This window comes from Notothenia rossii (genome assembly GCF_949606895.1).
Source record: "Notothenia rossii genome assembly, chromosome: 10".
Lineage (NCBI taxonomy): Eukaryota > Metazoa > Chordata > Actinopteri > Perciformes > Nototheniidae > Notothenia > Notothenia rossii.
The window spans coordinates 51,778,418-51,802,891 of NC_136908.1; the positions used below are offsets into that span (position 1 = coordinate 51,778,418).

At 37.9% G+C, this 24,474-nt stretch overlaps 4 protein-coding genes across 6 annotated transcripts; 3 read left to right on the forward strand and 1 right to left on the reverse strand.

Annotated features, from left to right (window-relative positions):
• Positions 1-1,701: 1,701 nt before the first annotated feature.
• Positions 1,702-6,072, forward strand: LOC307021742 (overexpressed in colon carcinoma 1 protein homolog). 2 transcript variants are annotated; one of them, XM_079654133.1, is made up of 6 exons: positions 1,702-1,934; positions 2,567-2,591; positions 2,826-2,861; positions 2,993-3,069; positions 3,945-4,011; positions 4,571-6,072. In XM_079654133.1, exons 1-5 carry the CDS (start codon positions 1,856-1,858, stop codon positions 3,992-3,994), a joined length of 267 nt encoding a protein of 88 aa, XP_079510259.1. In that variant the 5' UTR covers positions 1,702-1,855; the 3' UTR covers positions 3,995-4,011; positions 4,571-6,072. The 2 variants fall into 2 exon arrangements, with proteins under 2 accessions (XP_079510259.1, XP_079510260.1); XM_079654134.1 differs by having other exon boundaries at positions 1,702-1,922.
• A 95-nt stretch (positions 6,073-6,167) lies between these two features.
• On the reverse strand, positions 6,168-12,696 carry dclre1c (DNA cross-link repair 1C, PSO2 homolog). The gene is made up of 15 exons (XM_079654131.1): positions 12,440-12,696; positions 12,251-12,302; positions 11,855-11,939; positions 11,567-11,626; positions 11,394-11,449; positions 11,103-11,204; positions 10,831-10,903; positions 10,539-10,679; positions 10,309-10,410; positions 9,793-9,929; positions 9,563-9,617; positions 9,387-9,475; positions 9,173-9,270; positions 7,753-7,839; positions 6,168-7,586 (listed from the first exon to the last, which is right to left on the reverse strand). The coding sequence occupies exons 1-15, from the start codon at positions 12,546-12,548 to the stop codon at positions 6,886-6,888; spliced, it is 1,947 nt and encodes a 648-aa protein (XP_079510257.1). The 5' UTR covers positions 12,549-12,696; the 3' UTR covers positions 6,168-6,885.
• A 211-nt stretch (positions 12,697-12,907) lies between these two features.
• Positions 12,908-15,880, forward strand: meig1 (meiosis/spermiogenesis associated 1). Its single transcript, XM_079654132.1, has 3 exons — positions 12,908-13,053; positions 14,118-14,274; positions 14,791-15,880. Exons 2-3 carry the CDS (start codon positions 14,128-14,130, stop codon positions 14,917-14,919), a joined length of 276 nt encoding a protein of 91 aa, XP_079510258.1. The 5' UTR covers positions 12,908-13,053; positions 14,118-14,127; the 3' UTR covers positions 14,920-15,880.
• A 351-nt stretch (positions 15,881-16,231) lies between these two features.
• tmem243b (transmembrane protein 243, mitochondrial b) lies at positions 16,232-24,254 on the forward strand. 2 transcript variants are annotated; one of them, XM_079654352.1, is made up of 5 exons: positions 16,232-16,396; positions 19,437-19,739; positions 20,107-20,157; positions 21,109-21,213; positions 21,885-24,254. In XM_079654352.1, exons 2-5 carry the CDS (start codon positions 19,662-19,664, stop codon positions 22,002-22,004), a joined length of 354 nt encoding a protein of 117 aa, XP_079510478.1. In that variant the 5' UTR covers positions 16,232-16,396; positions 19,437-19,661; the 3' UTR covers positions 22,005-24,254. The 2 variants fall into 2 exon arrangements, with proteins under 2 accessions (XP_079510478.1, XP_079510479.1); XM_079654353.1 differs by lacking the exon at positions 16,232-16,396 and adding an exon at positions 16,540-16,560.
• Positions 24,255-24,474: the final 220 nt, after the last annotated feature.

Consider the following 24,474-nt stretch of genomic DNA (forward strand, 5'->3'; position numbering starts at 1 on the left):
CTCTGTATTGCTGTCTCATGTTTTATACGCTGTTTGTTAAATGTTCTTATTAGTTACCTCCATCTTTGATAATAACATTGGCTGTACACATCAAGATCCACAAAATATTGATATAACGAGAGCTCTATTACTTCATGACAAACGTCTGCATCTCATGCACATCTGCCTTATTTTAAAGCTTAAACTTTGCCTCCATAATTATATATACAGAGAGTCAGGAATGTATCCTTTCTATTTATAAATGCCGAATGAACTAACACCAGAGGTGTCAAATTAAACTCTGTGCATTGAAATGGTGTTTGATGAAAAGCCCTCAGCATGTGTCCAACAGTCATTTCCACTTCCTGAAGATACAGCTGAGAACATTCATTTATGTTCTGAAAGTCCCTTTGCCCCTGTCATCCAGGTGAATGAAGCAGTGTGTGTGTGTGTGTGTGTGTGTGTGTGTGTGTGTGTGTGTGTGTGTGTGTGTGTGTGTGTGTGTGTGTTTGTGTGTATGTGTGTGTGTGTGTGTGTGTGTGTGTTTGTGTGTGTGTGTGTGTGTGTGTGTGTGTGTGAGTGTGTGTGTGTGTGTGTGTGTGTGTGTGTGTGTGTGTGTGTGTGTGTGTGTGTGTGTGTGTGTGTGTGTGTGTGTGTGTGTGTGTGTGTGTGTGTGTGTGTGAGAGAGATAGAGGAAGGACGTCGGTAATAATAATAATAATAATAGCTTAGATTTATATAGCACCTTTCTTGATGGAAGAATTGGGTTTTTTTCTTTTTAAGGCAGATTTCTTCTGCAATAATTAAGAATTGTAAAGTTTGGTATTATTATCAACAGAAACCAGAGCAGAATCTGATAACAGGCTTTTTGTAAAACTCTATTAAAAATATCATTAAATGGCCACTAAAATCCCCAAAATGTCCTCATAGCTTGTTGTATCAGAATTAAGACAGAAACAGGGAAATGAATAAAGTTAGAATTGAAGGTCATGCAGGACGTAAATCTGGACAAGTACATTATTTTTGCAAACATTTTTACTTTAATTTAGAAATTGAAATTAAATATCTCTCCTGTAACTTGTTGTTTTTCTTGAACTCATGTCTGACCCTACTTTATAGAATGTGTTCCTGTTATTGCAAAGGTAATACTTAAACATACATCCTGAGTTTCTCTCTCTTTTATGTGCAAACTGCAGCATAAGAGAGTTAATTGTTCATTACTGGATATGCATCGCTGCATTCTCACGCGGGAATCTCTTGTTCTCACGGGATTGATGAAGTTGCCTCGAGGCACAACTCTTAATTGTCCTCTATTTAGAAGTAGGTTGCTTTGGATTCTTGACATATCATATGAGCTTTACTTTACTTTCAGGAGAATTCACTCTCAAAAAAGGCCATTTGTATTATTTGTTGGTATTTTCAATATTTCTTTTTCTTTGGCCGTGTTTCTAGCATCTATTAAAAAAAAAAAACTTCTGTCCCCACTCTCCTTTAATCCCACTCAATTAACCTTTACTCTATTCTGGCTGAGCTGCAGATATGAAATAGATTCAAGCGGATTTCATCCTACATCTTTCATTATTGTGCAGGGATTTTAAAGACACACTAAAACACACACTCCCTCAACAGCAGGGGTGAACACACTTCTCGCAGTTTCTTTTCTCTCTCCTCCCCTCCTCTTCTTTCTTCTTGCCGTCATTTTAATCCTTCCTCCATGCTGAGAGTTCAGTGCAGAGTGGAGAGAGGAAAAGAGGAAAAGAAAAAGGGAAACACAAAAAGGACCCGATTCCTCGTTATTTGTTCATACCTGTCTCGTTCTTTAATTCTTTTTCCTGTCATTTGTCAGATCTTCTTCCTCTGTGGGATAAGGTAAGACATGGGATGTGGAAACTCCTCACCAGCCACCAAGAGCAGCTGCAGCAGCAGCAGCAGCAGCACTGCAGGTCAGAAACAATGTGAGAGTTTGTGCTTGAGAATATTTCAAATGGTGTTTATCTAATAGCATAAAACATAATAATCCTATAATTTACATAGCACCTTTTAAAAGATTCTGATTCTAAATCAAAGTTACAACGTGCTTTTAAAACATAATTTGATAATTACGTTTTGTTTAAGAAAATGCCGGATGATAAAAGTGAGTTTTAAGAAGAGATTTATTTTTGCAATATTAGAGAACATAGGAGATGATATAAAAGATTCAACACTTTTGAACGACTCAAGTCATTTTGGTAAATTGTTACATGTTACATTTTGCTCTTAAAGGGATCGTCAGGGATTTATTTAACCACACAAAGCTGATTGGACAAACCCATACCTGTTTTATGTTGTTGACAGCTTTGCTAACACCCACCACCTGTCTAACATTGTTTCTAAAGACACCATATTCTATCATTGAGTACACTGAGTAAGTGGTGTTTATTTATATTTTATATGATATTCAATGACTAACAATAACAGTCAGTGGAGGACGGTAGCACAGAAACAGGTGTAAATGTATTTTTTTTTAAATAATGTGAAAAGAAATATTAAATAGTAAAGTCATTTACACACTTATTCATTTTATACATCTGTCTGTTTGAAACTTCAGGGCAAGCCGAGTCTTCAACAAAGGTGTAAGTTCATTTTACTCAGATACACGCACGCACGCACGCACGCACGCACGCACGCACGCACGCACGCACGCACACACACACACACACACACACACACACACACACACACAAACACACACAATTTTAAGAACACATTTTGATTTTAAAACGTGTCTGTGTTGTTTGACCTTTCTCTGAAGTTTTCCATTAACGTATTCAATTTGTGTGTGTGTGTGTGTGTGTGTGTGTTGACAGATTAGAAGAGTCTGTGACAGAAGATGAAAAATGGAAGTGAGTAATTGAATAGATGTTTTTAGTGCATAGTCACATATTCTGTACGTTTATACATGAATGGATTATATAAAGTATATTTTGCATTAACATTAAGGAAAGTGAGTTTGAGTGTGTGTTTGTGCATATAGGAACTACGGAGGTGTGTATGTAGGTTTTCCTACAAACCTGAAGGACATTCCTACAATACACATCGGATCACTCAGAGGTAAAAGACACACACACACACACACACACACACACACACACACACACACACACACACACACACACACACACACACACACACACACACACACACACACACACACACACACATACACACACACACACACACACACACACACACACACACACACACACACACACACACACACACACACACACACACACAAAATCCATTAAAGATCAAATACTATGCTTTCTTTTCCTTTTTTTTTAAAAATGGCATTGTGCCCCATGCAAGAACCCAAAAATGATTCCTTCTTATGTGGCAGATTGAAATTATTTGACCAAATTTGAGCTTTCACAACATTTTTCAAGTGTATAGTCAGCCACTTATAACAGGGGAACATTTTACGTTCACAAGTATTGCCTTTAATGTTTAAATATCATGGGTTTAAAAAAAGTGGTTGGGTTTGATCTTTAAAATGTGTTGAAGGCAACATGCTTACGTGCCAGATTAATACATATCTAAATCCAAATAACACACACAGTCACACACAGTCACACACAGTCACACACACAGCTTCAATTTCCTGTTGAGTCTCCAGGGTCATGAGAGCATGGGAGACAGAAAACACTGACGACCACTTCACAGTCGGCACGTGTTTGTTTCCCTTTTGTATACATGTATGTACATACAGTATACATACATATAGATATATTCACATAACCTGTGTATAGCATTTATATTTAGTTAATGCTACCAATGCATTAAATTGTTATGAACGACAATTTATTTTCCAATAATGCCGTAAAGTTATCAAAGGATTTATTAAAATCTTTCATTTCATTAGTGCTTCACGCGCATTTAATTGAATGTTTGATGTGTGTGTTAATTAATGAAACTGTCGTCCACAGAGCACGACTTGTTGTCCCTCGGGAGGCCGCTGTGGAGGGACGGATCCTGATTTTAATGAAGAGCCAGGTGTGTGTGCTTTGCTTCAGTGTGTCTGTGTGTGTTTGTGTGTGTGTGTGTGTGTGTGTGTGTGTGTGTGTGTGTGTGTGTGTGTGTGTGTGTCTGTGTGTGTGTGTGTGTGTGTGTGTGTGTGTGTGTGTGTGTGTGTGTGTGTGTGTGTGTGTCGTCCTCCAGTTTCTCTTTGCTTTTTTCTCGTTAGTGAGAGCTATAATGCCACATCAGCGGTTAAAGGGCCGTGCCAGGGTTGTTGCTTTAGGCTCCAGAATTAATTAAACAGTTTAATAAGTACATTTGAACTTATTTGGTGTTTTGATTGTATTTTAAGCAGATGCCATTTATCACTAACTATGCCATAACTTTTTATGCACATTATTAATAATCTCTATAGTATAGATTTTTTGTTTTTATTTTCACTATATACATTTGCTCTCTTTAATCCTTCAGGATAAAACTCAATGGTATATTAACTAATTAACTATCATGCACTTTAATGTACTTTTGTTTCATTTCCGACCAGTTAAATAAATCCCTTGAAGTCAATCCTGCTGCTCTTCTTTATGCCTCTTAGTGATCTGAAAGACGGAGAAGAACTAAGAAGAGGAAACCCTGCAGGCGTCCATCAGTTTGCCATCAGAGACTCACCGAGTGATGAGGAGCCGCTCTCATTTTCTCTCGCTGCTTCGTGCTCCGTGAGGACTGTGCTGGGATCAGCTCCTCCTGGTTTTGCTTGCTGTGGAGCCTGCTGTAAAACAAACTGGTGAAAGACTTGTGTGCTTCTTTTGGAAAGCAGATGGACTCATCACACAGTGACAGTTTAAACATATGAAGGTGCTTAGATAGTTGGCTCCACTTCATTTGACCTTATTGGCTTGTTGTGTATCTGCTTAATGAAACAAGAGGCAGAAGCTGTGGTAACTCTCCTTGTTGAGGGAGTAATACTGAGTTCATCCGAATATGTAGTAGGACTAAATGTTAAATTTAAATAGGGATAAGTGTGGTGATATTCAGTCAACAAGTGTCAGTGTATCCCAATCCTCTTCTTATGTGCCTCACTGCTCTATTTTAGTCAGAAAACTATTAAAACCAAACCACACCGATGAGCAACACGGTTGCACTGGTTGGCATTTACCTTCATTATCATGAACACACACACACTGTATTTTTATTTTGACGGCCTGCTGAAAATAGTCCCTAACAAAAGCACTAATGACCATTAATTAACAAAATGACTTTAGCCTTTTAGGAATATACAAATATATATCAATGAGCTGTTTTCATATATTAATTGTAAATGTCCATGTTTAATAAAACATTTGATTTAGGGAGCATGTCTCTGTAAGGTTTCCACAGTATAATACCATAGTAATGAAGCATGGATTAACGTTTAGTACTCATGTGTAGCTTGTTTTGTTTGAAATGATAATGTGCACACTCTTGCCAGCAGTAAGTGGCTCCTGCTGTGAGAGGACGTCAGAAAATCATCTCTCCTTTGGGCATTTACACAAAATGAAAGCTGTATGAATGTTTTTGAGTGTGCTGTTTTTACCATTTGTGCTCCACGTGAACCCACCTGTTCTCTCCCAAGGACAATACCTGTTGGTTTCTTAGGAAGTGGCTAAAAGAAAGCACATTATGTCACACACATGACACTGGCTCTGATGTTTCTCAATTTGATTATTTGACAGAAGAAATCATTGAAATGTATTGTATATTGTAGCAATTTGTTCAAGTCTGTCCAAATCCACCCAAATAAACCACAATCTGCAAATGTCTTGAGGTTGGATTTCAACACGTTTCCGCCAATTTGAATTAGTAACACATTCAGAGAGCTTATTAAAATGACTTTTTATCCTTCCTTCTCACCACGTCAATCCTATAGTACCTATTCGCTGTATTTGAGTTAAGGTAAAAACAATCTATCGTAATATTAGTCTTGCTCTGTGATGCTGTTGTGGAATTTCTACACAAAAATGTCTATGTTTTTGTAATGGTTTCGTTTTTTACTGTCTTTAAAATGTTTTCCTTTTGAGATGCTAAAATGTGTAAGAAAGTAAATGATTTCCCCTGAAAGCTTCTTCTCTTGTTTTCAATCAAGTGAACCTTTTGCTGACTTTTGTTTAACCATGAAATGTAAAAGACAAATAGATCATATAACCGGCAGGATGAAGTGAGGAACAATGGTTTATTGAGCAATGATGTTAACCAGCCCAAAGAGAAATACATGAACAAAAACAACAGTGACTAAGGTTGTATTTGAAGAATTCATATTTGAGATACATTGTATTGTTTTCAGCATGTCGGCCAATAAGTAATGAGAAATTGCAGTACAGAAATCCTGAAAAAGATAAGAACGGTGTCACTACAGCACAGCTGGTTCAACAGCAGATACCTACAGGTTTAGTTTTTAAACATAAGTACAATTTCCCAGAATACATCCCAAAATATGTGTTATTTCTCTCGAGGATGAATATTCAAATGTTATTAGTAGTATAAATGTAATGGTTGAAAGAAAGCTTTTCTGTTGAAATTTAAAACTTTATTTGGTTCAAGAAACTAAAAAGGTTCTGCTTTGATACACAAGGTTATCTACTTCATAATAAAGAAGGAATGTTTTAAATAATGAACCACAATCTGTCAACAAAAAGGAACAAGTCACAGGTGCAATAATGAATGTAGGGAGGAAGTGAACTTAAAGTGCCTCGGTGAATAAATGGTTCGTGCATTGCTTTGCAAACTGAGGTGTGTGAGGTTTAGAGGTTCAGAGGTTCCACTGAAGCTGAAGAGGAATGTAAGGCATGTGTGGTATTATAGAAAGGCATTATGAAACAGTAATCCTGCAGCATGTAGGTGGACGAGTAGAGCGAATGTGGCTCAGCAAACCCTTCACATGGAGCCCTGACTACCCTTTCTGATGACCACTTCCTCTCCTGACGCCAGCTTCCTGTATAGCTGCGACAGTTCATCTGGATGAGGCGCTTTGGACTCAGGCGTGCAGGGAATATCGAAGTCTGACGACGTCTGAGACTCTGAGAGCTCCGCCTTGCTCTCCTTCTCCTGAGTATTTATCCTGCAGTCTTCATGTTGCTCAGGGCGGAGGATCAGCGTGTCGGGGAAATACGAGTCCTGGTTCTGGGAGGAGTGGTTCGACAGCGAGGCGCAGAGCGTCCGACTGAAGTCCTCTGGGGTTTCCTCCTCCTCACTGAACAGTTCTGGGGTCTGTGAGCCCGTCATTTTGGAAGGGGAGGGGCTGGGGACAGAGCAGCAGGATTGTAATTGGCTGCTGAGGCTGTTCTGGCTGTCAGGAAGCGTCTCCGTGGTGAAGAAGTCCTCCCATTTCGGAGGGTGTGAGGAGCCTGCAACCTCAATTTTCTCAGCTTCCTCCATCGTCTTTTCCACCTCACCCTGATATAGATTGTTGTCCTCCTTTTCTTTGTTATCCTCCTCTTCCTCTTCCTCATCCTCCTCTTCACCATTGGACTCAGTGCAGTCTGCGTAGTTGCGTGAAACAGACTGCGTGTCTGTGACTGTCAGAGGAAAACAGTCCTCTGCAGACACAGGAGGCGCCGCTTCCTGAAGAGCTTTCACTAAGGATTACAGATGAGCAATAAACGTTTGTTCATAATAAATCATTTTAAAAAGTATTAGAGCCATTGTAGGCTTCGATGAAATGAATACACCATCATACACCACATGTATACATGCACCAAATATAATCCCCTCAAAGAGTAAGGGGTTAAAATAACTACGCACCATTTTTTATTTCTTGGTTCAGCGCCATCTTCTTCCTCACTGGTGCCAGATCCAGCCCGTCAAACAGCTTCTCATCGCTGTCTGAATCTAAACAGAAGAGAACAGACACTCAATACTTTAAAGGTCCCATGTCATGGCCATTTCTACTGATCATAATTCCATTGTTGAGGTCGACTAAAATACATTTATATTGTGCAATTTTCCAAACTCACATTGGTTTCTCATACAGCATCTCTGTATAGTATGTGTATTCACTCTCTGTCCTAAACGGCTTGTTGCAGCTCCTGCCCCCCCCCCCCCCCCCCCCCCCCTCCCTGTGAGCCCAGTGGCCGTCTGCGAGACAGCGAGACACCACGAAACCCAGCCAGAAACACACACACACCCGCAGCCTGGCTGGGAGTTTGTGTGTGTGCCCAGGCTGAGTTCCGTGGTGTCTCGCCGACCCCACACCAGTGAGCCAACTCACAGTGTCCCGCTCCTCGCAGCAGCGAGCCTCACAACGTCCCGCCGAGTGTGTATGTGGAAGTCTGCGGATTGGTCCAAACGTAGCGGCTCCGCGGACGTAACCTCACTATACCCGAAATACGTCACTATACCCAAGAAGTAAACAATGGAAAAAGAGAAATCTCCAACGAGGCGTTCTGGGGCAGCAGAGACAGGTCTTTTCTGAGTTTTACTCCCTACAGGGTGTACTTTGAGGGTTTGTGACTCTGCAGACCCTTTACATGCAGAACAAGCTTCATAACACAAAAGGGGACGGGTAAGAACCAGAAAAGCATGACATGGGACCTTTAGGTTTGTTAAATGACAAAGCGTTGTATAGCGTCCAGCTATTTGTTTTGCCCATTATTTGCTGGCAAGTCATCCCTTCTCCTTATTATATCTTCGGAATACCATTTGCTGTCCCAAAATAAAGAACTTCATTAGAGATGCACATTCACTTTTAACTCCATTGTTATTTTTCTCACACACACAGGCCCGAAACACATGCACACACAGGAGCCAGACATGCATTCATTGGGCCGGCGTGTTTACCAAGGAGAAGTTATTGGGCTTCAGGGGCGTCAAAGAGGGAAAAGGGCCGGGGTCGGTGCTCTGTTGGGGGAAACATCTTCAGAGAGGTAACCTGGTATCTCTAACATATCCAGCTGTAAGAATGCTCCTACTTCTCTTTGTGGTTTGTTTTTGAAAGAGAAGCTCCAAATGAAGCTTTGATAACAGAATGTATTATCTTATATTTTCAGATGTAAAGAATGAAAAGTCCTCCCAAACGTTCAGCTAGCTTCCAAGAAACAACATTTCATATATTGATTTCCACGTACTGTAAACCAGCATTGAGGCTAAGGAAACTGTTACAGATGTCACATTTTGCACAGCACCTGTTGTGGTTATATAATGTATATGAAAGTGTGTCTCTCACCATATGTAGGTCGCTTCACCATGCAGCGTTTGAGGGCTCCCAGAGGTTTGTATACTGTCGCTGCTTGATCCGACTGGTTCCTGCACATCAGCATCAGCCTGTTAAAATACAAAGTGTCAACAAGTGTATGGCAAATGCAATAACAACTCAGACTCTTACAACACATCTTAAAATAGTTTTGGAGGTTAGCGTGTTGTATTAAATATTCACTCACATCTGTGTGACCTCAGTGAGTGTGCGACCAAGAGGGATGACACTGGGGTAGATGTTGACGGGCTGGAGGTAGGAGAGGAAGTCTTTCAGCTGAAATCAGAGAGGCACATACATTTTAAAGCACATTATTTCAAGAAGAAAATTAAGAGATATAAGCATTGTAAGCATCTGTAGTACCTCTAAGTAGGAGGAATGGAAACTGAAGCACGCTCTGAAGGAACTTGCTCCTGTTCTGGAATAATAAACAGAAAAAAGGCAAGTTTAGCATCCATAGATTTATGTTGAATTCTTCTTTTAGTGTCTTTTTTCACTAAGCACTTTAATTGACTACTAAAATGTTAATGTATCATGATGACAAGCGTTTGTAATTGAACAAATATTCTGGATACATCTGAAGTTGCTCTTACTTTATGACAACGTTTGTTTTCCTCGTCCTCTCTCCGAACCACATGGTGGATGGTTTGATGCTGATGATTTGAAGAGGGGTCCCGTCAGACGCTGTGCAGCCACAAGGCAGCCGGCTGCCCTGGAAAAACTCCTCAGCCTACACACACACACACACACACACACACACACACACACACACACACACACACACACACACACACACACACACACACACACACACACACACACACACACACACACACACACACACACACACACACACACACACACACACACACACACACACACACACACACACACACACACACACACACACACACACACACACACACACACACACACACACACACAAAGAAGGGCCGTGCATTTGTGCAAATACAAAAACCCATAAGATAACCTCTTTGTCATTGACACTATTATTCAAAACAAATTATAATCGTGTGTGTGTGTGTGTGTGTGTGTGTGTGTGTGTGTGTGTGTGTGTGTGTGTGTTTATGAGAGACTTTAAGTGGGACCTTAGGGTGTCGACAGGCATGGATCTGCGTCCTGCGGTCAGTGGTCACGTAGCTCAGGAGCTCCGGCATCTTCTTGAACATCTCTAGACTGTTGACATGGATCTGAGAGTAAAATAAATATAAATGCAAACATATAATTGTGCACTGCTTTAGGAGGAGACGGCCACACCTGCATGTTTGGATTTGTGCATGAAAGGATATTATGGAAAACAGAACCATGTTTGCGCTACCTGTGTGTTGAACTCCTCTCCCAGGTTGGTGAACAGGTATTCATATCCATATGCAGCTTTACAGTTGAGCCACACAACATGATAAGCACTCTGACTGATCCAGTTTCTAACAAGCTCTGAGATACCGTCCAGACAAACGTCCTGCACACAGAGAAATTACAAATGACATTACAATCATTGCATCTATGGTTCAAATACATTTTAGATCAAAACAAATGAACCATTGTTAGTATGAGTTTTATCAACAATTCCTCTTTGTACTTCATAGCCAGAGACAATCCCAGAAACGTACCCGAGTGGGAATCTGGAAAAATCGTGGGTCATAGAACGTTGAGTCCAGATAAATGCTCTGTATATCCTTCACTCTGAAACATGAAAGAACAGCGTCACACATAACCTGTGATAAGGCAAAGGTGACAAAGAAGAGGGGGAGAGTGTCTGAAGGCGGGGTTTAGGTGACATTTTTACATTTAGTCATTATCCAATTCCTAAACTTTTACTGTCTTGTTACTTTGGAGAAACTTGAAGAGGCAGAAAACTGTGAAGATGTTCATCAGGACCGACCTGCTGCCAGAGTGCAGATGTTCGATTCTTGACACATCTCCAGCTGCAAATCTGAAGTCTCCTGTATACAACACGTTCCCCTGAGAACCCTCAAACAGGAACCTGCAAACACACACACCATTTCTGACTTAAACCAAAATAAAACGTTTAACATTGTTTGAATATGTATTTGCCCTGACAGACCTGTATTTTTAAAATAGCCTATACATATGTTACATTTCAAAATATGAATTTGTATTAATCAAATCAGACAACTTTCTTAAAGTCTAAGACAGTTAATGTTCAACTTACATAACAGAGCCAGGACAATGTGCTGCAGCGAGCAATGTGACCAGAATCTCTTCTTTCTGTTAAATTAACACCAGAAAGAGAGTTGCAGAAAATCAAATAGGGAAACACTTCAAATTAGGAAACTAAATCTACATGTATGACTGAATGACTACAAAACAATCCTCAGTTTTTACCTCTCCAGATGCCTCATCAACCAGAGAAATCTGAGTGGGACTCTCCAGCTCTAATGCAACCTAAAACATGTAATTTTACAAAAGAAGAAAATAATTTTTAAAATGTTTTGGGAAAAGGGACAAAACCTCTAATTTTACCAAAAAGCAAAGCAGAGATGAACATGACATGAAAGCAAAACATATTTTCTGACACACAGAGAATCAACTTAAGGTAGAAAAACGTCTGCCACAGGATAGATGCTCTAATTATCACATGCATACACAATGAGAGGAATAAAGGTAACTTACGATGTATTCCTCCCAGAAAGCGTACTTGGGATTGTTCAGAAGAAGTTCTTTGGTCACGAAGGAGCAGTAAAGCCTAACTGTACGACTATAAACCAAGAGGGAAAACAATAATACAGCACCATATAAATTATATCTCCCCCATTTCGTTTATATGAGTTACAGTATGTGTCCAAGTAATTTCTTTGTGGAATTCTTTATTTATTTTCAGTTTAGCAAAAAAACTTCATCACTTCATCTGGCATGTAACTTAAATTATCCATAATGTAACACAATACAATATGTTTCACTACATTTTAGTGGATTAGAAGCAGAAAATTGAAATACTAAGGTAAAGTACAAATAACTAAAAATGTACTTCAACTACAAAATAAAGTTGCCTTTGCCAAAAAACTTCACCTGAACTGCAGTTTTCTCCTGAGTATCGGTGCTTTTAGTCCTTTCATATGATCTGTCAATAAGATAAAACAGATAAACAACAACGACAACCTGTAATTTGGTGTTATATGTCTCTGTGGATAATCAATTTTCATCCAAACTTCCATTAAACACTAATGGTTTGTGATGCTAGCTGGCCGCCAGGCTCACCTTTGTGGCAGTGGGAGAGGAAATATGCCCGGGAATGTAGGTTCTCCCGGTCGAACCGATCCAAAGACATGGTGGAATACTCCTTCATTCGACCTGCAAATGAACTCATGTTTATGCCAAACTGTTTTAGTGGTATCTGGTGAAATTATTGTAAAGTTATGTCCAGCGGAGAGAGCATATTTTGCTGTCATCTCCAGTGTTTGTCCCGCCCATTAATTTCAGTTCCTCTTCTTCGTCGTCTTCGTCGTTTCGGACGAATCAAGTGCATTTGGTAAATATTACCGCCATCTAGTGTCCATTTATACTCATAGGTGTTCTTCTTGAATTGAGCCTCTGCTGTAAAAAAAAATTCACACTTTTCTTGACACACGCTTCCCTTTTAGGGAAAACTATATCATCAGATCCAACAAAGCGGTCCCAGAGTAGTCCGTTTATGTATTGTTTTGCTGCTGAACGTATTGCCTTGTTGTTTGGCGCCATCTCCTGGAAGCTTTTGGCCGTTGTCCTCCAACACAGAAGAAGAAACCTCACGGTAACCAGGCAACCAAAGAAAAGCTAATAAATATCACCGCATGCTAACTGACGTCCGAGAGAAACTAGTTTTCCAAACAAATGTAAGTAAACAGTTATCAGTATTTTATATCAAGTAATTGTAGGGTAATGTTTGGATTTTGAACTGTATGAGAATGTAAGATATTTTCAATGGACGTTATAAAAAAGTATAGGTCCTATAGTCTTTGTTGACAGCGGGTTGACAGTAATGCTCGAAACTCTATTTAAGAATGTTGTATTTAAAAAAAACAAATCGAGGAATACAATTTACTTTTCTTTTTAATATGTCACAATGCTTAGTGCCAATTCTTAAGTGCGAAACGCATTGTAAAGCATCACTTGACTTATTTTTACTGAAATGTCACTTCGACACTCACAGTCTGACTGACAAAATGCGTCAGTTCCGTCTGCCATCTGTCGCCTGTAGGATCATGTTCATGTCTAATTAGCCTGGCTCCACATCTTAACTAAATGTTTAAACTCTTGTGCATTGTTGATTCAACACGTTGTTTTGATGATTCTAAAAGAAAAAAACAAGAAATTAGCCGAATTTACATTTTCCTAATCCCTAGAATACACGTTTGTTTTTGTGTTAATCCAATAAAACCAGTCAGACATGAGATAAAGGAATATAAATCAAAAGGTGGTATGGTAATATTCTACTGCTCACTCTTAAAGTGTAGAAACATTTTTTTAAACATTCTATATATTTTTTAAGTTATTTTACAATGCTGTATAATCTAGTGGCTGACATACACACAAAAGACAAGAAAAACAGGATGGAACAGAGTGATAATAAAAAAAAGTGTAACATACAATAATAATGTAAACAAATAATACGTAAATAAGGATAAAAACAAAGGAAGCTGAGCTATTGTGTATTTACATATTCAATAATCTATTAGGTCTATTTGGAGCCCCTCAATTGGTATTTTATTTCTCTAATTTAAGAAAGTACATTTGGGCTATATGTCTTTCGATCCATTGAGCAAAGACAGGTTGGTGTGCATCTTTCCAGTGAAACAAAGCTAAGCATATGGCAAGTAAGGCCAATTATAAAGCAATTTTTGTCATAACTTGTCACTCTGTTTAGCAGAAATGTAATAACATTTTGTAATATTTCCAGCATCACCACCATGTCCTTTACTACTGATAACAACTCTACACCAAAGTCCATGAGCCGAGCCAAAGGATGGACCGCAGAGATAGAAAACCTTTTCAGATTCCAGCAGGCCGGCTACAGAGATGAACTGGAGTACATACAAGTCAAACAAGGGTCCTTGGTAAGTATAATGATATGAATGTGGAAATGATTCACAAATACGATCACTGTCATCTATTTTTTTCTTTGTCGAAACATCAAACACAAAATGTTTCTTGTAAATGCAACCCAGGAACAAATGTGCATTGTGTCAGGAATATTGTGCAAACAAATTAACTCATATTAGACAGATAGACAATATACAAGGTCCTGATTTTGGACCATTTTTTGAATTTGGTCAACTTAAAACAGATATCATTCTTGGTACATATTATTGTTATTAGTTTGTTGTTGTGTTCATTGGTACATTTAATGGCATATCACTTGTCTCACAAACTCTATTTTTGTTTGTTTATATGAAGCTTCTGTTCTCACTAATGACAGTATACTCATTTTTTTTCATTGTGAAAAAAATACTTGTTAGCATTGTGTCCTTTCCTTTTTAATGTAACAAGACATTAGAGGAACCAGGAGTTCCAGTAAAATAACCAATTTTAAATGATGTTAGAGGTTATAACAAAAAATGTTTCTCTCTCAGGTTGACAAATGGCCAGAGTCCGGCTTCGTGAAGAAGCTCCAACGTCGGGACAACACATTTTATTACTACAGCAGGAAAAGGGAATGTGAGGAACGTGACATCAACAAAGTCAAAGTGTATGCATATTAAAAGCTGTTCTGGCCTCCATCAATATAATAATACAGCCTGTTGACACACACTATATCTCAGATTCACCCCTGCCGAAGAAGATGACCTCTGTTTTCAAATAAAATATTTTTTAAACAGCTGATAAGTTTTTTTTTGTGATCATCTTGGTGGGTGATTGTATTTTTTGGACCAGTGCATTTTGTTTCCACAATGTGAACATGATTTTCCTCCTGCATGCATGGTTTTACCAAAGCCATAGTTCACTTAAAAGTCCCTGCCTACTCACTTTCAGTATATGATAATAGCATAAAAGAAGAAGGAAGAGGGCTTACTCTGTGTTTATGGATATTTTTTGATTGTTTTTCCCCAAACATGAGATTTTTGAATTAAGTTATCCTGGAGTTGCAGTTGATTATGAATAATTAAAAACAAATAAGGCATGTTAAACTGTGTAGGATTTTTTAATGCGATCACTTTAATACCTTCAGTTATAATTACATCATTACAGTAACCAAACATGTTTTTCTTACTGTATTAAGCTGCAGGGTTTAACGAGGAGAGATGTTATTCCCACTCATGACCTGTTTAAAAATGTGATGTTTTATTTTGCTGGGATTAAACACTAGGCCTGTCACACTCTCCTCATGTGATGCTAACATGAGGGGTGAGATTACGCATAGAGCCCCCATTGCTCTCAGATCTGTTTTTTTCTTCCCCACATCAAGGACATATTGCTTTACTTCGCTGCTTGGTTAATGAGAAAAATATGCTTTATTAATTAGAAAGATAGTTTATTCATGGTGTTGCAAAGAGAAGTATACCATTTTAAGTGACTGACTCCTGCTGCACAGACAGCCCTGCACACCAAGGCAGGTGAGAAATGCAAAATTACATTACTTACATGATAAAACTACATCAATGATTCAGTAATCATTCTAAATCATAAGGTAGTAATCATCATTTTATATTTAAAATGTATCAAGGCATTTTTTGGATCTTCGAAAAGTTAAACTGTTAACTGTAGGCTATGTCTATTTTGTATACTTAAAAAACTGTTGTTTGGACTTAAACACCATGAATGGTGAGTTACACATCCACCCACCAAACTCCGTTCATGATTTTGAAGATTTAATGTTTTCTGTAGTATTTTATACATGAGGTAAACAAACTATCTGGCTCTTAAGGTTATTATTTAACTATGTTATAATTCTTCTTGTTGATAATATTATTATTTTCTTGGGTTAAATTCAATGTAGTTTTACTGGAAAACTGTTTGTTTTTTTTGTAATTTAGCATAATAGCATCCACAGTTTAAATAGCTTACTTTCTGAATGAAGTTTGGCGAGCTGCGTCAGTGAAACTGCTTCAAGCCCTGTCGGCTCAACAGTAAACTCGCCTTTAACAGCTTGAACTGAAGCTACCTGGCTTATTCCCTTTAATTTATACTCGACACTATTATCAGAAGTTATGTTTCCAGTGGAGTCACGGAAGCTGTAAGGTAAGCGAGTCAGTAAAGTAAAATAGTAGAAACATTAGCTTACAGCTTCTTCTAAATGTCTTATTTTCAATGTAGTTCTGGCAGGTTAGCTTAGCATCGTTAGCTACCTGCTTTAGAGTTGGCCTCGTAACGGGTAAAGCTCAAGTTAGCTAACACTACAGAAGGTAGCCTTAATGGTGTCGTTTATATTCGTTATTTTATACCTGACTTGTAGGATGAACTGATATAGTGTGTAGTTTCGGCTTATTCTATTCACTTAACGGTAACGTATGCTTAGGTTGCTATTTGGCTATGACTTACAAGGCTAACAAGCTGTGTATGTTAAAGTTAAATGTGTTTTCTTACCTATTGCAAGGTACGCCATTTACTAATCAAGACAATTGCTACTATAAATTGGTAGGTGTCACAGACATTGTGTTCAATTGTGTGTTGTTGATATTCAAGTTTTTTGCTGAGATTTAATCTCTGAACATCCCAACAACATGCTAATAGTGTTATGACTGGAGCAGTACAATGTCTTCTCTATATCTAAAGCTTTAAATTAATTTACTAATCTATATTTTCTAATGTAAGAGTCTATTCCTACCCCCTTGTCTTTCAAGTGCTTAGTACCGACTGTCACTGCAACTCGTTTTGTGGATAATATGGGAATTAACCCATTTTATTATCATTATTTGACACTGCAAAACAGTTTGAATCAAATGCCAAAAACACCCTGACCCAGTGAGCCTGCAGGGCAACACACCCTGACCCAGTGAGCCTGCAGGGCTTTCAAAAAATATCTAACAATCGATACAAATCTCAAGCTGTAAAGTCATACAATTATCTTATCTCTAAATTGTATTAATCACGTCTTATTTTCAACACAGATCCTTCATCTGATTTTATTTAGTTATTAGTTGGAATTAGTTGTACAGCTGTTAAGATGAGTTGATTGATCAGAGAGTAATATAGTTTTGGTTTCTGAGGCATTTCTCTGAACTTGTAAATGGCATTTTTCCTTTCCTAGACTATATCACTAATCAGTTAATCAAACATACAATCCCCACATAAATAAATGATGAAAATCTGAATAAGTAAAAATGTTTAGATGTTGGTGGTCTTGTAGTGGACAAGTTGACAAAACCAATATAAAGCTTACCTAAATAATTTAGTATTGACCTGATACACACCTGTTTGAAAAGAGCTAAATGATTGATTTGTTTTGATAAAGACTCAAGGTTTTATGGAGCTACTATCAGCTCACACATGCCTATATATTTGTCTTCCTAGCTCGGTTAAGTCATGGGTTTTCTGTTTAAGAAGCCTGGTGAATCACAAGGCTCTGGAGGAATGTCTTTAGGCCAGGTTTATGCCTGGTTATAACAAAGCTCTTGTTTTCCACTGTGGGCTTTTTCTGCTGAGAAAGCTCTGCAAGGGTTTTATTTCCTTTCCTGCTGCCTTCTGACCCAGAAAGAAAGCAACCGTAGCTGCCATCTTTGAGAAAATTGGGTTTTTCCCTGCATAAAGACGTTGTGTGAAACTAAACAATGTATTATCATTTCCAAAAGTGTCGTAATCCCTATTACCCGTAATCACGTTTCTCTATTTCTGTAATCAGATAAAGAAACATAACCGTACTTCAAGGAAGCTGGGAAATCAGACATTGTTTGTTTCAACAATGTATTGCTTTAAAATGCCTCATGGTGGTTTCCCCCTGGGCCTCTTTAATGCTTGGTGGAAAAACTCTTCATAAACAAATACTTTTATACGAGTAGTGGTTTTTGTGGGCGTGAGAGGAAGCTCAGGATGGTAAAAGTACTTTTACCATCCTCTGGATGTTCTGTTTAAAATCTCTTTCAAAAATGTAATGGATCCAAGATAAGGCCGTACAAGCTGTTCTCTTTTGAGGTCTCTATTGTATTTGGTAAAACGTCAAATCAAAGTTCAATCTTGGATGTCGCAATGTCCATTTTATTTTAGCTGATCTGGAGTTTGTGGTGAGAAAGCTTTAAGAAGATTGAGGACATCAGCAAGACAGAGATTCACATAAGATTTCAAAAACTGACATTATGATTAATCAATAAAAAAGAGTTGCTGAATAAAAGCACTGTTTTTATTGAGGTTTAAAGCAGGCTCAAACTTTACATTAACTAGACTGTTAAACAGAACACTATTATTTTGTTTCCATTATAGCTGAATCATTATGAAGTTAAACTTTGTTTTGATTTCAGCTTCCTCCTTTAAACCGCTATCATCATCTTGCTGTTCTTTTTCTGTGAGATGGAACTGACTTGTGGTTGTGATCGCACCTGAGAAAAGAGGAAGTGAAGATGATAAGCTTCGATAAGAATCTGTTTTTCTTTTGCGTTTTAATCATCAGCGGATTGCTTCCACTCCCACGGTGTTTGTGTGTGTGTGTGTGTATATATATATATACATATAGCGTTTCTCTTAGAGTTTTAACGCTGCCATAGTAATCCAAGACTTGAAATATATTCTTCGTCTTTGCATTTTAAGAAGCAGGAAACAGCATTTTGCTTTCAAATGACCTTATCAACTGAATGATATGCAATAGTGTGGTTTATAAAAATGTCTGCTGATAAAATCATTGTTTAATTGAATTTTGGTTCAGTTCAAACAAAATAAGCATTTTAAAATCACACAGCTATTGCTGAAGTTGAGTACGTTTAACTATCTAAAGGTAAGCGATAAAAACCTGCACTAAAAAAATAAATAATAAGAAATAGAAATGAATAAAAACAAAAACAATTGTTTTGTGGATTAATGAAGGAAGAGTATACATTTGGTGTGATACTCATAAACTTAACTTCCCTGCAGCCGTACTTTCAACACTTTGATTTTGTGAACTCTTTATTGCTTTGCCAGAAATAATAAAACATGTATTTCTTTATGGCTTACAAGAAAGGCAGGAAGTTGCAGGACATGATGATGATGATGATGATGATGATGATGATGATGATGATGAGAGAGAGCTTTTAGTGTCTGATTGTGCATTGCACCCTTTGTAAACATTTCCTGTTGTGATGTTCTGCCACAGATAAAGAATCCCACCCACCCGATGATCCGAGTCTCTCCCTGATGTCAAACCCACTCTGCTGACGCCGTGCAGCGGGACGCAGACGGAGGCTAGCTTGTGAGCTAGCTAGCATGCAGCACTGGCCCGGGGTCTCCAAGAGGAGGCGCAGCTGAGAGGGAAGGAGGGTGGGTGCAGAGAGGCGGGGGGGGGGGCGCTGCAGAGGGTTTGGTGTCTGCAGAGCCGGCCATGGATGACTTCAGCACCAGGACGTACGGCACCAGCGGCCAGGACAACAGGCCTCTGTTCGGGGAGACCTCGGCACGGGTAGGAGCCTGGAGGGAGTGGGATGAAAACAGTAGAATCAACAGCCTTACTTTATTGAACCCGGGGGGGGGGGCACTTGGATTTTGGAACAGTTGCTTCATTTTAGAATATTATGAAATAATGTAAAGAAGTAAACATTTGCACATTGTAATATATAACAACAATACATATGTAAAAATATGTATGATACAATATTTGTAGTGTTTTAATGTTATGAATAATAATACATTACATGCATGTATGTTTCTTTCTGGTTTCCCTGCCCTCTCTGTGTCTCTCACATTCAGTTTTTAACAAATGTAGAACTCTAAGGAATACAATATATCAAAAATAAACTGACGTCTTTTATAAACGTTCTCCCTTTCAGGATCGAATCGTCAACCTGGCTGTGGGGGGAGTCACGTCTCTGGTTGTTTTAGTAAGTACTCATTATTGAATGTCCTTTTACCACTTACATATGTAGATGTTGCCCCAAAGTAAAAGCTTGAGAGATCACCCAAATGTTTTACAGCGGCTTACTTAATGTATAAAATAAAATGTTTTCTATTTGCATCTGTTCTTAATGACTGTAGTGAATGTGTTGGTGATAGTAGTGTGCAAGAGTATTCTTTACCATAACTTTAGAGCTGCAGTTGCAAAGTGGCATTTACTGTGTGTGCATCTCGTTGGTTTTATAAAGCGTTTTATTTAGCTTTAGACTTGGTAGGGCGTATGGTTACTTTTAAGTCTGATTGGTTATAACTGATCTGACGTCTGTACTTATTTCAAATTCCTATATGCTATTATGCATCTTTTTTAAGTTAAGGTTTGCATAAATTCTATGATCTTTTAAAAAACTCTATTTTCTATTTTCCTCATTGAACCCATTTATAGTTTTACTTTCAGCATGAAAGTGTAACCTGTGCCACGAGTTGTACACATGTAACCATACGAGCAATGTTTCATGTTTCCTGCTCTCTGAAAGAAATGTGGTTATCTATTTTTGGATGCTGACGTAAGAGGAAAAGGGAGTTTGCAGTTAAAACAATGAATCATGTGTTTTTACTTCTCCTTCTGCACACAGACAGTGTTTCTCCACACTGTCTGTCTGCAGAAAATCAACTTACACACACCTCCAGCGCAGCGCAGCGCTGTCTGCGATTCTTAAAACGAGCTGCGTTCTAACATGCATCCTGTTAAACAAAATATGTTTTACATGTTTAATGTACATCACCTTTACATAGAAGGTCTAATAAATACATTCAGTAATAACAGATAGATGAAGCTGTAAATGCCAAAGATGTTAAAGCTGAAAAGCTTGTTTTTTATTAAAAAGCTTTTGATTATTTAGACTCTTTTTGTGTTAACATTTGTCCTTTTTGTCTTGCAGGTGACTGTTATCAGTTCTTTTGTGTTCCCCTCGTTGCCTCCGCGACCGCTTAATGTCTTCTTTGCCGTGTGCATCCTGTTAGCATGTGGATCTAATATAATGCTGGTAAAAACACCATTTTGTTTTTTATTTGAAAGGCTCATTAGTTCCTGTATAAATTATAACTTAAGTACATCAAAATAGGTAATGTAAAATGACTGCCCTTTAGATTTCTGTTAGATGTTTAATGGGAATGGAAACCAGGTAAATAGTGAATCTTAAATTTACTTTTTCAGATAAAACTTTCAGTCATTTCATAGGTTTTTCTTTAAATTGCTTTGAGGCGTTGCAATCAGGGCTGAAACAATTAGTCAATTAATTAATCAAAGTTGACAAATTATTAAAATCATTTTTATCCAGTAAAACTGAACCGATTCTCAGAATGTCAGGTGTATGTATTTATGCACTTTGCTGCATGTATTTATTTTATGTAATTGTTTCTATTTATTGAACATTTTGTGATTTTTGGTTAAAAATTCAGATATTTCTTTCACTGTTTTCAGACATTTTTAGACTTTATTATCAAATAATAATATAAAAAATAATAATTTTAAAAGTAATTTGGTGAAAAATAAATGGTGTTTTTAAATAGTCAATATGAGCCGCCTTGCCACTGAAAGTTTCTTGTAAAAAATAAAACTTGGAAAAACAATGTTTTGTGGCTTAGTGATGTATAACATTTCTACTCCAGCCAAACTGCCATTATAAATAAACCTTTTCATGTTTCTCCCTGTCAGATATACTGGTACCGGCAGGGCGATCTGGAGCCTAAATTCAGGAATCTGATTTACTACATGCTGGCGTCCATCCTGCTGCTGTGTCTATGTGCCAACCTCTACTTCCACGAAATCAGGTAAAGAGGAAGAGGAGGAGGAAGAAGGGAAGACATGGCCTTGACACATGAAGGACTATATGGAGAGCAGGGCTCATCTCAATCTAACTTTTCCCAGCTGACCCGCAGCAAACTGGAGATACTTGGACCAAAACCAGTGAAGCTTCTAATGGTTCCAGCTGGAGGAAAACTCGTCAGACCTGTTGGTGCTGAAACACAAAGCACTGAACACACACACTGTGTTACAGTGTAGAAATAATGTACTTATAGAGGCCAAAACTCTGCCTGGAGACACACTGCTGGAGGGTGAAACAGGTGTGTCTACATGCTCATGTATGTCATTTCTTTCTCATAATAACACACTCTTAAATTCATGCTGGAAAACATTGTGTTGGATATCATGATGCAAGAGTTAAAGGAAAAATCTGCCCGTTCATCTGGTTTTTGTATGTCATATCTCTTCTGTGTACTTTTGAACTTTGTATCTTATCTAAGTTACTCATTACTACATTAATATCTCCAGAACGTTGGAGTATAATAGTCAAATTGTGAATACAGTCATTGATGGAGGGCCCCAATGGTCTTCACCTACAGAATGTATGTATTATGTTCCTCTAAACTCCAATCAGATGCCATCTTTTGATTTAATGGTGCATTCAGGGTCAAAGAATATTAAGTCATATGAACTTGGCAAATGAAAAAGCCAGTGCGAGGTGCAAATGCTGGAAGCTGAGACGTGATATCTCCCAAATGTGTAGTATATACAAAAACTATAGATCATGTACTGCAAACATTATCATGTCTGAGTTTAGGGTAGCAACCAGCAAAAGAAGCGGGTTGTTATTTCGATCATTCCAATAATTATTAAGACTATAAAATGTCAGAAAATAATAAAAAAATGACCTGAGAAAAGGGCTCATCTTTGAACGTCTGAATCGGAGAATAATTGTACAGAAAGTGTTTGTTTGATAATTGCTTTATTAATGAATGAATGGTTCAAGTAATGGATTTTATTTCTAAATCAACAAACTATACTTCAGCTTCTCAACACATCAGTACATTGATTATAATTTCCACTTCAATTATTGTATTTAAACCTTTTGAGTTGACAAGTTTCCCCTGAATGCTCCATTATAGAATCTGTGAATTACTATATTTGAATTTATGCTATCAAAATTGATTTTTGCCTCGTTTGCCAACTGTTGTTTTAAAATATTTGAACAGGGTGGGTTTTTCCCTTTCAGCTGGAAGTAAATGATGAGCATGTAAACACACCGCAGCAGTATTCAGTACTGTAGACTCTAGTAACAAACTAGCTAACAAGCAATAGCACAAGCAGCTTCTGTGACAAATATATGCAACACTTTGTATGTTTTATCTTTCTCTGTCACTGCTTATCTGATTATCGCTATGGATTTAATTCATTTTCCACTTCTAAGAGGATTTTTTTAGAATTGAAATACTGACTCACTGCCAATCCTTGCACTAAGTATTGGTACACACTTTAGTCTAAGCCATGCACACACAGCTGTAGCACAAATGGGAACAATAATTGTTGCTTTACACTGAATTACCCCAGATATTTACTAACTATATCACATTGATGTGTCCGCCATTTATATTTTGCCATTCACAAATCTGAGCGGGGTTTTTTCCAGAAGTAGCTATAATTTTGACTGTTTGATTTGCTGTCTCTTTGTTTTGCATTTAAATAAGAATTATAATCATTGAAACATTCTGTATTTTAGCTCAGAGCTAACAGTGTTACAAAGAGGTTTGTTGATGTTTTTGCAGGTTAGGTAAACACTACGGTTTACAGACGTGACCCGTGACATGCAAACAGAATAGTTGAACTAAAGCCAGACTTTGTCTCCAAATGTAGCTCAGTACTAAAGTCGAGTGGATTTTGGGACAAATTCGTTTTTCCAAGTACACTTTCAAACTTTCCCAAAGCCTAATGTGATGATTTTCAATTATTACCTGAAGTCCAAGACCAAAATACATGTACTTTACTGTCAGAAGACCAGTAAATATTCACATTTGAAAACTGGAAGCCAGATAACCATTGTCATTGCTTTAAAGAAAATGGCTTGAACAATTAATCAAACAGCCGTATTCTTACTTTCTGCCAAAAAACTAATTCTGGTGTCATGTTTGGTCACAGGAAATACCAAGTGTCAAAAGTTGATCCTAAAGCAAGATTTCATCAAGAAATGCCATAAGACTAAAAAAGTGTTCCTCTGAATACTTTATAAAGTGAAACATATGAAATGTATCATGACTAATGTTTTCCAGCTTTGTTTCTCCAATGACAAACATCTTAGTGCTATACAAACTGAGGAGTCGACCTCACCACAACTTTAGGATCGTCAAAGCCATGTATTTCATTGTTTTATGGAATAAATAATCCCATGCCTCTTTGCTTCTCTCTCACTGTAATGATGTTTACAGCAACACAGATGAAATGTACAGACTCTTCTGGACCATTTGGATAA